Here is a 12,040-nt window from a genome sequence, read left to right on the forward strand (position 1 = left end):
ATTATTTATATGAAAATTATTATGTCTAATATTTTTTTGGGTTTAATAATAAATATTTGAAGTGGAAATTTGAATTTTTATGTGATTTTTCTTTAGAAAAAAATAATAGAGGTGGAGAAAAGAGTGAGCTGAATTCTTTCCCGGGGAAGCGATTCCAGACAGTGGGGCCCAATTCCTACAATCCTGTCCTACCTTTGCTTCTCAAATCAGATCTCTATGTCAAAAAAGAAGAAAAAGAAGGAAAAATAAAAGGAATTTGCCGCCGGTTCTCTTCTTCACCTCTCGGACATCGCCGCCGGTTGAATCTCCGATCAGTGGTTTCTTGTTCATGCCGAACGCCGGTGGTGGGAGGATTTTGTGTCGGGGTTTGTGGGGGGCGGATGGAATTTTAGTCTAAGAAGACCAATATTTTGATTTATTGTTCTTATCAAGAAAGGCCCAATTACGCTAAAACCCCTACTTTCTCCGCATTAATGCACGTGAATTCGACTGGTTCTCTCACTCAAGTGCATTTTTGCTTCTGAATTTCAGCATTCAACGGCCGAACCTACCCACCCCCATAGCAGAGTTGACTTGATGCATTTGGCTCTCGTGAAAGGCACATTTGTCTTGGAATTTTTCGATTTCTCTTCAGTGTCTCTGTTGCTGGAAATGTGATCTTCCTCTGCTGAATCTGTACCATTTTGTAAGAACTCGATCACCTATTTGTTTTTAATTCGTGGCTTTATTTCTCATTCCTGCAAATTTCTGCTCTCGCTCTCTTAAGTTCGATAAGGAATCGTCTATTTGACCAATCTAGGTCGTTACAGCATGAATTTTCTTTCATTTTGGTGTATTGTTAGTTCATCTAATTTGTTCTTCATCAGCACTAAATCTAATCATTCAGCCACTACTTTCTTGAGTCGTTTTCCTTCTCGTTCTCTGAGTTATAAACTGGATTAGTAAGTAGGATCGCGTCAGAGGACTTCTCACATTTCTTTGTAAATCCCGATCACAGAGATTTATATGAATGCGTTTGTAGCCACTCCATCGACTTTTCTAGTCAGAGATTGACTTTAAGCAATGGGTTTCTCGATTCTTAGATCTGTTATAATAAGATCATACTATCTGCCAATGCATCCATTTGTTGATCTGAGTATTTCGATTTGCAAGAAATGTTCAAATTAAACATGAGGAAAGAAGTCAATTATCTTTCATTGGCCTGTTCTTGTGATGCACTCATTTATCTTCTTTCTCAGAAGACAAGAAGTTAATTTGGAGCAATTATTTTGCTTACATTGAGCTTAGTTTCTGTTTTCTGTTTCATGTCCTAAATTTTTCCTCTCCTTTTTTCAGGCTCTTTTTATCATTCTAGATACTGTTGAAATATATCAAGTTGTTTACGATATCTTCTTAGCCACTTGGGGATTTTTCTCAATCTTCAACTGTAAAGGTTCTTTTAAGTATGCGTAAAATTGTTGGCGAAGTATGTCGATGATGAAAATTCCGAAGCGTTATTGGATCGTTCTTTTAACCTTCATCTGCACTTCTGTTTGTTATGTGGAACGTGTTGGCTTTTCGATTGCTTATACATTTGCAGCTGATGCTGTGGGGGTAGATCAATCAAGCAAAGGTACTATACTTTCAACATTTTACTATGGGTATGCCTGTTCCCAGGTTCCTGGTGGATGGGCCGCTCAAAAAATTGGAGGAAGAAGGGTTCTTCTGATCTCATTTATTTTATGGTCCCTGACCTGTGCATTAGTCCCACTCGATCCAAGTCGGGTGATGGTCTTGGTAATTGCTCGGTTACTTGTTGGTGTGGCACAGGGTTTCATCTTCCCCTCAATCCACACTGTTTTAGCACAGTGGGTTCCTCCTCACGAGAGATCTAGATCTGTTTCTCTTACAACCTCTGGAATGTACTTAGGTGCCGCTGCTGGAATGCTTATCCTTCCGAGCCTGGTAAAGTATAGAGGGCCTCAGTCGGTATTTGCTGCCGAGGCATTGTTAGGTGCCACATGGTCTGTGCTATGGCTCATGTATGCAAGCGACCCTCCACGTTCTGAACATGCCAAAGCTGTTGCTGCTGGTTTTGGTGAATCTCTGCTGCCAATGAAAGGAAACCATAAAGTAAAAGTAGAGGATGGAGGAACTTCAACACGAACCTCGAACATCCCATGGAAGAAAATCTTGTTGAGCTTGCCAGTTTGGGCGATCGTTGTAAACAATTTTACCTTCCATTATGCGTTATATGTATTGATGAACTGGCTGCCTACCTACTTTGAGCTTGGTCTTCAACTTAGTCTCCAGGAGATGGGTTCTTCTAAGATGTTGCCTTACCTTAACATGTTCTTGTTCTCGAATATTGGTGGGATAGCTGCTGATCACTTGGTTACCAAAAGAATATTATCTGTTACTCGAACTCGGAAATTCTTGAACACAATAGGCTTTGCTGTAGCATCGCTGGCACTGATGGCTATCCCCATGTTCAGAACTTCTGGGGGGGCTATCTTCTGCTCATCTGTGGCTCTTGGTTTCTTAGCTTTAGGGAGAGCAGGATTTGCTGTGAATCATATGGATATCGCTCCTCGATATGCCGGTATTGTCATGGGAGTTTCAAACACTGCTGGTACGTTAGCTGGTATTATTGGAGTCGGTTTAACTGGCAAACTACTGGAAGCTGCAAAGGCTTCCAATTCAGATCTCTCAAGTCCAGAAAGCTGGAGAGCTGTTTTCTCCATTCCAGGGCTGCTCTGCATTCTTAGCTCTATTGTATTTTTGCTCTTCTCAACCGGTGAGAGAATTTTCGACTGAGGTAACCTTCCTTTTTTCTTCATGGAAACTGCCTCACAATCACCATTCATATAATGATTTGTGATCATCACACTGAGTTTATTTACAAACTTTCAAATGCCAAAAAGAGTTTATAGTGGCGTGTAGGATAGGAGGAGGAAATCTTATTATTTCATATGCTACATGTTTCAATTTCTAAGTTAAAGTTTTTTTTCTTTTCTATAACAAAAAGAATGTACCATGATTTAGCATCATTGTAGTCGATAATTGATATTTCTGTTACATTTGTCTCGTGGACTGCTTAGCTTATATGTGAAAATAAAGTCTGTGGAACTACAAATTTGTAATTGTGTATGTATGATACATTGGTATCATTTCCGATTTCTTCAACTGATCCCGTAGATTTTGATATGAATGATATGCATAAATGAAGCTTGTTCTACATATTTTACTCTATTCTCAACTTAGGAGGTCGAAGTTTTGAATCTTCCACCTCTTATACGTGTGCATATACATCGACATATTCCTCTCTCATGCAACAAATTATTTTGAGGGAAATGGAATTTGGAACCGTGTAATGTAGCAAACAATTTTATATAGCTGGATAAATGAGCGATTCTTGGCCAAAAAATCAAGAGATCATATCTCCCACCGTATGTATTGTTGAACTAAATAAAATTTTCTGCTTAGCTTCTCGCCCATCTTCTCTTTCCCGTCTTGTGTGTGTATTATATAACTGTCCTTTCACTTCCTCGACGAGGATCGCTCGAGACAATGTCTATATTCTTAAGTTTCACAGTGTTTGAACTTCAATCTTGCCATTTAGTCATGTAATCAATACACTTTTGGTTGGTACATACATATCAATGTAGTTCCTATTGAAGCTTGCATAACATATAGGAAAACTATTACTGTTCAACATTCATTTTGCACATACACGTCAAGGGGCTGGGCTGTTTCTTCCTCTATGTGTCTGCCAACTTTGATTTACATTAATGTAGGGGCACAATTGATATTTTCAAAAGTACAGGGACTATATTGAATTAACTAAAAGTTGAAGGATCAATCAATTAATGTGGTGAATTTTCACACATTAAATAATAAGTAACTGCTTGAATTTCAACCTCCATAATTGATTTATTATCAATAACTTCCCAATCAAAAAGAGAAATAAAATTAAATTATATAATTTTTAGTAAATGTCCCTCAACTTTGGAAGAATCATCACCCCAAAAATTTATCATTTATTTAAAAAATACTCATATTTTTTAAAAATTGTTGATGAAAAGTCGATATAGTAATAATACGGAGAAGACTAAATTGTTTCAAGCACCGACATAACTAGAAGCGTCATTTGTTTCAAAGAGAGGACGGGTTATTCACATTTCATTTGACGGTAAGAGGCAAATTGGAAGCTAAGAAGTGGTAATTCTAAGGATTCCCGAGGAAAAAAAAATAGAGATATCTCCTACATTACTGGTAATATGTGAAAATATCAATGTAATAACATAGAGTCTTTCGATGTAATTTCATAGGGTCGGTCTGACATGTTTTACATCCTTTTATTTGATTCCAGTTGGTTTTTGATCAAAGGTGGTATTATAATTCTTAAAAGAAGGAGGGCATTTTTGAAATTATAAAATTAAGTTGGAGTGAATTAGTATTTTTATGAAATTTAAAGGACTTGGAAAAAAAATATTGAGGGCAAAATTGAGAGATTGAAAAAGTAGAAGGTCAATCTTGAAAAAAGAAAGGCATTAATCCAAAAGAAGGATTCACTTTTGTCTTTGTCTCAACGCTTGACCCATTGGCTTCGTCGTCCCCCCTGAAAGCAGGGGGCTTCAGAGGAAGAACAAGAAGAACAAGAAACCTTGCTCCCAATGGACTTCCACCGGAATCCTTCCGTCAACAACCGCCATTCCCCCTCCCCCACCTCCTCTGTCTCCTCCACCACCGTCCCACACAACCCCTCCGCCACCACCGCCATTGCCGATAACGACCCTATGCACTCATGGTGGGAGTCCGTTTCCAAAGCCCGCTCTCGCATCCACGCTCTTTCCTCCATCCTTCCCCCTCATTCCGACTCCTTTTTTCTCTCCTCTCTCGCCGATTCCGACCGGCCGGCCCTCTCTCTTTTGTCCTCTCACGATGCTTACTCCGTTATCTCCTCTGCTCTCTCCTCCTCCGTCTCTGGATCTGGTTCTGACCCTCTCTGCCACTGGCTTTACGATACTTTTCTCTCTTCCGATCCCCATCTCCGCCTTGTTGTTCTTTCCTTTCTTCCACTTCTTTCCTCTTTGTATCTGTCTCGCGTTCATTCTACTTCCTCCGATTCCCCTTCTCCTCCTTCTCTCGCCGGCTTTGAGGCTGTGCTTCTCGCGCTTTATTCCTCTGAGGTTAAGTCTCGGGCTGGGAAGCCTGTTCTTGTCGTGATTCCTGATCTTTCGCAGCCTTCTCTTTACCATTCTCCTCTGAATAAGCCCAATTCTGTTGCCCAAGCTCAATTCAGGCCATCCGTTGGAGTTCTTTGCCCTTCGCTTGAACCACAGAACGCGGTGAAGTCAACCAAAAGAGCTGGCATCATTGGCGTCGCTCTCGATTGCTATTACAAGCAGATCTCGCAGATGCCGAGCTGGTCGAAGCTTGAACTCTGCCGCTCTGCGGCGTCGTGGGCTGGGCAAGATTGTTGCTGCAAGAGAGAATTTGATACAGAAGATGGTTTGGATATTGATGGGGTTTCGGAGAAAAGGGCTTTGGAGTATGGGGATGAGATAGACGATGTTTCAGTTAAAATGGGTAACCTACAAGTTGAGACGTGTGGGAACAATCCCGATGATTCAGAACCTAAGGGGTTCAGAATTCCGCTTCCATGGGAGCTTTTGCAGCCATTAATTAGAATTTTAGGACATTGTTTATTGGCTCCTTTGAATTCGCAAGATGTTAAGGATGCTGCTTCCGTTGCTGTAAGGTGTTTATATGCAAGGGCATCTCATGATTTGGTACCGCAGGTGATATTGGCAACTCGGAGTCTTATTCAGCTTGACAACAGAACTCGAGCGGCTGCAAAGGCTGCAACAGCAACAAATGCTTATACACCCAGCAAAGATAAGAAATCAGAAATCTTATTGGTCTCAAAATAAACGATCTGAATGAGGTAACAGATGTTGTATAGTGAATCTGAAGCGGTTGAACTTTACTTTGTTTAGGATAATACTGTATGGATGTCTGTAGTCTTTATATGATGGTTAAATTTCTCACCAAGTTACAAGCCTTTTGAGTTGTACTTTTATAGGATTTTATTCTTGTGTTCCTTGGCTGAGTAGACCTCTTTGGTTAGAATTTCATGTGCTTGCCTATACATGGAGGGTAATTTTTCCTTTTTCTTTTTCCATTTTTAATTTTAGCTGGTGTGTATGGTCAAGGCTATGAATAACTTAAGTTTTATACATTGTCGTGTGATTCATTTCGATAGTGATTGTTCAGATTTATGTCATATACAATTCACTTGGATTTGTTTATATAATCTATACCAATGGTTATCAAGTTGAGCAGCTTGGTCTCAATCTCTTTAGATTGGAGTTTTGATTGTACAGTTATTCTCCTTTATTGGAAGTGGTAGATGGGTTTAGTAGTCTACATGTTTGTGACCCTACTGATTAGTTTATCCCTGAAATAACATGCTTTGATCTGGTGGTCTATACTGAACTTAATGTTCTAATATTGGCTAAGTCTCCTTTGGCTAATACATGGGGGCATCATATCCCAAGTAGTAAAAGTTGTTGATGCAGTAGGTCTTAGGTTGTAATAGCCCAAGTCCACTGACATGTATGGCTTGTTACGTATTACTGTCAGCCTCACGATTTTAAAATGCATCTATTATGGAGAGAGTGTAGCCCTACTCCAACTAGTGTCTTGCACCATCCGGTAACTTGGGTTTGATACCATTTGCAACAGCCAAAACCTATCGTTAGTAGATATTGTCCGCTTTTGCTTGTTATGTATTGTCGTTAGTCTCATGATTTTAAAGCGTGTCTATAAGAAATGTTTCGTGAGGCTGACAGTGATACGTAATGGGTAAAAGCGGACAATATCTACCAGCAGGAAGTTTATTTTTCTTACCTTTTATTGTCTGGTGATGTACAGGGCATGACATCATGAATAGTTTTGTTGTAATTACAGATCTTTTGTTTGCCTCCTGTTCTTTTTCCTTCTCTGTTTCTGTCTTTCTCTAAAACCACCTTCTCCTCCTCTCAAACCAGAATCTGTTGTAGACCCACTCTGTTTTCTGTCTATTTGTTTGGCTCCTTTCTTCCCTTCCATTTCAACCAACCTTCCACTTTAGGGAGACTGTTTTTTCTCTTGAAGGAAGAACTTAGGTTTGCCTATTTGTTTGCCTTCTTTTTAGACCCACTCCGTTTCCTTTTCTAAGAATGCCTGAGGCTTAATCATTTGCCCCATCCTGTTTCTTCTCTTCTCTCTCTAACCACTCTATCCTTCTCAATGATGTTGAAGTGGGATGGTACATACCAGCGTGTTAGGCGATTTTTTCCCTTATAATGAGAGGATAATGTATTAAATCATGAACAGCCACGACAGTGCATCTTGTTGAAATTTAGGCTGTAGGTGAGGAATCTTGGCAGAGGAACACTGGCTATACATGAAGAGTATTGTTTGCAAACAATTGTTGAGGTGCCAGAACATTCAACGTAGCTGATGATTTGTATTTAACTTAGTAATTCTAAATCATTTCTCTATAACAGGTTTTAATCTTTTTGTCCAGAAGTCAAATTTCACAGCTAAACTTAGTTTGATTTTTTTAAATACACAAAAAAACAGGACGAGAGCTTTGGCATCCCAAGTATATATTTTTAGATATGATTCATATGTCGTAGGTTTTGTCACTATTAATTTAAACCGCCTTATGATAATCTACAAAAATTAAACTCATCATGTTTTAAATTGCATTTTTTGAAATGGTATTATTTGACACTCGAGATTCAAATTAATTTCAGTTTTTTTTACTTACAATCACACCTTTTATAAAACTGACAGTCATCCAATGGTTAATCCTCATTCTTCAAGTTTTTGCACTGCGAAAGCTACCAGAAATGGAAGGCTACACCTTTGGTAGCAGCCAAAAAAGTTCAGCAAATTTCACCGCATAATTTTTTTTTGTAATAGTTCAAGCACAACCGTTAGTAGATATTATCTAATTTAACTTGTTGTATATCGTCGAGAACAATATCTGCTAGTAGCGAGCTTAGACTATTACATTTTTTTTTCCAAACACTAGAAGCAATAGTTTAGAATCTCTTAAAAAAAAAAAAAAAAAAATGTCAAACAACCAACCTTGTATCATAGCTCGAACACTCGAATCTCATCGATAAGTACAACTGCAAATGGACAGGTTTAGCATTCTTAGTACCTCTTCCGATCAAGCTGGATTGGAAACAATGTCAAACAACCAACCTTGTATCATAGCTCGAATATCCCTTTTTCAATAGAAAAAAAATGGTGAGCCATTCCCTTGTTTATATCTTTTATATCAATTTAAAAATGCTGATTGAATGGCTGTAATATAAACTCAAAACAAACATAGTTTCGATCTTATCGACATCCTTTAATACAAACCTGTTGCCACTGAACATTTGCTCTAAGTTGAACTTTTGTTTAAGCATGGAGTTCTCTTTGTTCTTCAGTGCAGCCATTCTGTTCTTTGGTTCTGTTGTAGCTCAAGTTGATATTCTTCTTGGCTTTAATGGAGATGAGAGAGATGCTCTTTACGCATTGAAGGCAACTTTCAATGACTCTTTCCTTAACAGAAACTGGAGTGGAACTCACTGCTACAACAATCAGCCTCCGCTTTGGTATGGCCTTCGATGTGTCGATGGCCGAGTAACAACGCTGTCGTTGGATAGCTTGGGATTGGTGGGGAATATGAACGTCGATGCTTTAAGGAAGTTCACTGAATTGTCTACATTAAGCTTGAAGAACAATTCCTTATCAGGGAATGTATTCAATTTCTCGTCCAACCAGAAGCTGAAGGCTATAGATTTATCATTCAACGTGTTTGATGGGTGGATTCCACGTTCCCTTGTGAGCCTAAATTCATTGCAGTCATTGCAGCTTCAAAACAACAGACTTATTGGTTCCATACCTGAACTCAACCAGTCTTCCTTATCAGTATTCAATGTCTCAAACAACAATTTCAACGGTTCCATTCCAAAAACGAAGGCTCTTCAATCGTTCGGCTCGATCTCCTATAGCGGTAATCCAGGACTCTGCGGTCGACCCTCTGATGTTGTCTGCAACTCAATCATAAAAGAGTCAGATAAGATAGCAGCAGCACCTCCTGATACTAGTAAAGCCACTGAAGCGAATTCTTTTTCTAAGCATCTTGTCACTTTGTTGCTAATTCTTGTTATTGTACTCTTTTTTGTTGCTACTCTATTGCTGCTGCTTCTCTACTTCAAGAAACATCGAGAGCTAAAAGAGCTTATGAAGCAAATAGGATTGAATGAACCAAAAGAGAAGAGAAATGAAAACTTGACAGATGTCTCAGTTCAGAACCAAGGTCCTGCAGCAGATGAAGGAGGAAAGCTCATCTTCATGGAGGAGAGTGAAAATTTCCTCCTTGAAGATCTTCTTAAAGCTTCTGCTGAGGGACTTGGTAAGGGGATATTTGGGAATAGTTATAAGGCTATGCTTGAAGGCAGGTCACCTATCGTTGTGAAAAGGCTCAGAGATCTGAAACCGTTGAGCGTTGACGAATTCATGAAGCAAGTACAAGTTATTGCCAAGCAAAGGCATCCAAATCTGCTTCCACTTGTTGCCTATTTCTACACCAAAGAAGAGAAGCTTTTGCTCTACAAGTATGCAGAAAAGGGGAACTTGTTTGATAGAATCCATGGTAAGCTCTATGCATTCTCATTCTCTTGTTCCCTTTCCATTAGATATAGCTCAACTCCACTATGAGATCACCGTGAGTCTGACGGCGATGCATAACGGGCCAAAGCAGGCAATATCTACTAGCTGTGAGCTTAGACTGTTACAAATAGTATCAAAGCCAGACACCAGGCGGTGTGCCAGTGAGGAGGTTGGGCCCCCAAAGGGGGTGGATTGTGAGATCCCACATCAATTAGAGAGAGGAACGAAGCATTCCTTGTAAGAGTGTGAAAACCTCTCCCTAGCAGACACGTTTTAAAAGTAAGGCTGACGACAATACGTAACGAGCCAAAGCGGACAATATCTGCTAGCGGTGAGCTTACATCAACTATTCATATGCATGGTTTGAATCTCATGTTCTAGATATTGTTTGAATAAAAGATTACAACAGGTAAGTTAAACCATGCATAAGAAAACATACATAACTAAGGTAGTGTTCTTAACTTTAAAGAACGATATTTTTGTGCAACGTAGGAGGCAGAGGTGTGGGCAGAGTTCCATTCAGGTGGCGTTCAAGATTGGTGGTTGCTCAAGGAGTGGCAAGGGCTTTGGAATTTCTCCATCTAAATACCAAGCCAAATAGCATTATCCCACATGGAAACTTGAAGTCTGTAAATGTCTTACTTGGTGAGAATGATGAGGTTCTTGTTTCAGATTATGGTTTTGCTTCTCTTGTAGCCCTTCCCATTGCAGCTCAACGCCTAGCCTCATATACATCACCTGAATATCAACAAATAAAGAGAGTGTCAAGAAAATCAGATGTTTGGAGCTTTGGCTGCCTTCTTATTGAACTTTTGTCAGGAAAAATCTCATCTCACTCAGCACCAGAGGGTTCCCACGGCATTGATTTATGCGCTTGGGTGAACCGAGCAGTAAGAGAAGAATGGACAGCAGAGATATTCGACTCTGAAATAGCTTCACAAAGATCTGCTATTCCAGGAATGTTGAATATGTTACAGATTGCAATACGTTGTTGCAATACTTCACCTGATAAGCGACCAGAGATGACTGAAGTTGTGAGAGAGGTTGAAAGTATTAGGCCAACAGAAAATGGAGAAGAGTATAGCTCATCCTTTGATCAATCATTAACAGATGATTCAATGTCAGGCATTGCATTGGATGAGAGATGAAAGATGCAGCCATTTCAAGCCAAATTATGAATAATACTTTACTATTATTCAGACTTTTCTTATGGCATTGAAATCCATTGATCTCATTTGATAGGTAGAGTAGATAAAGATACAAGGTTCTTACCAGAATCTTCACTCACAGAAGAACACATACCAATTGAAATGAATCACAATAATTAAAATCTGTATCATATGTACTTTACAATTGTCAGAATGGGTTGTGGGGTCAACATAAATTTCTTCTATCTTATACTAAACTTGCTTTTAACCTCAGTTTGGAAATGAATCTAATTCCCTGGAATGGAATATAAGAATGTTTTAAATCATGATACAATTGCATTTTGATTCTCAAATGAAACGTATCAGCTTGATCAAAACTGCACTAACATGGAAGAGAGCTGAGATATCAACCAAGTTTTCCGATTTCGACCTTCTTCATTTTTCTTTGACCGTGATATATGAATGCATCTACAATTCCTGCAACGCTGAAAATACCTGCAAACAGAGATTTGGTTTTAGCCATACCGTTGAGGGATAGTAAATTTAAGACATATGTCTACATTTCTCAACACTTTGATAAAGAACAATGAAAGGTAGGAGGAAATATGTTGATTCAAACGAAGAGTTAAATATCTAAAAAGAATAGTTTTGGAGGAATAAATGATTTCACTATAGAATATTGGTGGCTCTAAGAATGAATCCCCAGATGTGCATCCGGTGAAATTGGCATATTTTGTATCTAAGGAATTCTGAAACTCCAAAACACTTCATTCTTTCATTGTCCTCTCACTTAGTAGCTTTGGTATTGTTTTCAAGAGTTCATATTGTTGGGTCTTTCTTCGGGTCGACCATAAGATGTCTTCCCAACAGTTCAAGGGTCATCCCCCCTTCTTTTTTAGTACTTCCATGCATCCTTTTGAAAGCTAGGGTCTTGTGAGATTGTATTCTCAGAGCCCTTGCGTGGGAAGTGTGGTTGGAAAAGAGTACTATTTCAAGACTTGTTTAGAAGAGGCTTCCATTTATAATTCTCTATTGGAAAGACCTAATAAATATGGCTCCTTTTCTTTTAAGCATCCTTTATGGGTGTACTTCTCATAGCAACTCTTACCACTCTTCATCCATCAACATAACACTTCCGCTGAAAAAAGAAAGGCTTTTTCTAAACAAAAAAAAAAAAAAAAAAAAAAAAA

The 12,040-nt window shown here is 38.9% G+C and overlaps 4 protein-coding genes across 5 annotated transcripts in view; 3 read left to right on the plus strand and 1 right to left on the minus strand.

Annotated features, from left to right (window-relative positions):
- The first annotated feature begins 145 nt into the window (after positions 1-145).
- On the plus strand, positions 146-3,217 carry LOC111499631 (probable anion transporter 5). The gene is made up of 2 exons (XM_023151282.1): positions 146-685; positions 1,336-3,217. The coding sequence occupies exon 2, from the start codon at positions 1,468-1,470 to the stop codon at positions 2,794-2,796; it is 1,329 nt and encodes a 442-aa protein (XP_023007050.1). The 5' UTR covers positions 146-685; positions 1,336-1,467; the 3' UTR covers positions 2,797-3,217.
- A 1,316-nt stretch (positions 3,218-4,533) lies between these two features.
- On the plus strand, positions 4,534-6,316 carry LOC111487267. Its single transcript, XM_023134634.1, has one exon. The coding sequence runs from the start codon at positions 4,656-4,658 to the stop codon at positions 5,913-5,915; it is 1,260 nt and encodes a 419-aa protein (XP_022990402.1). The 5' UTR covers positions 4,534-4,655; the 3' UTR covers positions 5,916-6,316.
- Positions 6,317-8,154: 1,838 nt separating this feature from the next.
- LOC111486761 (probable leucine-rich repeat receptor-like protein kinase At1g68400) lies at positions 8,155-10,933 on the plus strand. The gene is made up of 2 exons (XM_023133983.1): positions 8,155-9,685; positions 10,195-10,933. Exons 1-2 carry the CDS (start codon positions 8,452-8,454, stop codon positions 10,848-10,850), a joined length of 1,890 nt encoding a protein of 629 aa, XP_022989751.1. The 5' UTR covers positions 8,155-8,451; the 3' UTR covers positions 10,851-10,933.
- Positions 10,934-10,995: 62 nt separating this feature from the next.
- Positions 10,996-12,040, minus strand: part of LOC111486739 (endoplasmic reticulum-Golgi intermediate compartment protein 3-like) — a 9,865-nt gene continuing 8,820 nt past the window's right edge. For both annotated transcript variants that reach the window (XM_023133982.1, XM_023133981.1), the window contains one exon: positions 10,996-11,345. In XM_023133982.1, coding sequence (XP_022989750.1) covers positions 11,257-11,345 — 89 coding nt within the window. In that variant the 3' untranslated portion in view covers positions 10,996-11,256. The remainder of the gene's footprint in view (positions 11,346-12,040) is intronic.

The sequence above is a fragment of the Cucurbita maxima genome, unplaced genomic scaffold, assembly GCF_002738345.1.
Source record: "Cucurbita maxima cultivar Rimu unplaced genomic scaffold, Cmax_1.0 Cma_Scf00001, whole genome shotgun sequence".
Classification (NCBI taxonomy): Eukaryota; Viridiplantae; Streptophyta; class Magnoliopsida; order Cucurbitales; family Cucurbitaceae; genus Cucurbita; species Cucurbita maxima.

Excerpts from the sequence above, each read along its gene's own strand:
- LOC111499631 (XM_023151282.1), top strand. The coding sequence starts at position 1,468 with ATGTCGATGATGAAAATTCCGAAGCGTTATTGGATCGTTCTTTTAACC.
- LOC111487267 (XM_023134634.1), top strand. The coding sequence starts at position 4,656 with ATGGACTTCCACCGGAATCCTTCCGTCAACAACCGCCATTCCCCCTCC.
- LOC111486761 (XM_023133983.1), top strand. The coding sequence starts at position 8,452 with ATGGAGTTCTCTTTGTTCTTCAGTGCAGCCATTCTGTTCTTTGGTTCT. Across the intron at positions 9,686-10,194 it reads CTTGTTTGATAGAATCCATG|GAGGCAGAGGTGTGGGCAGA; the intron begins GTAAGCTCTATG and ends TGTGCAACGTAG.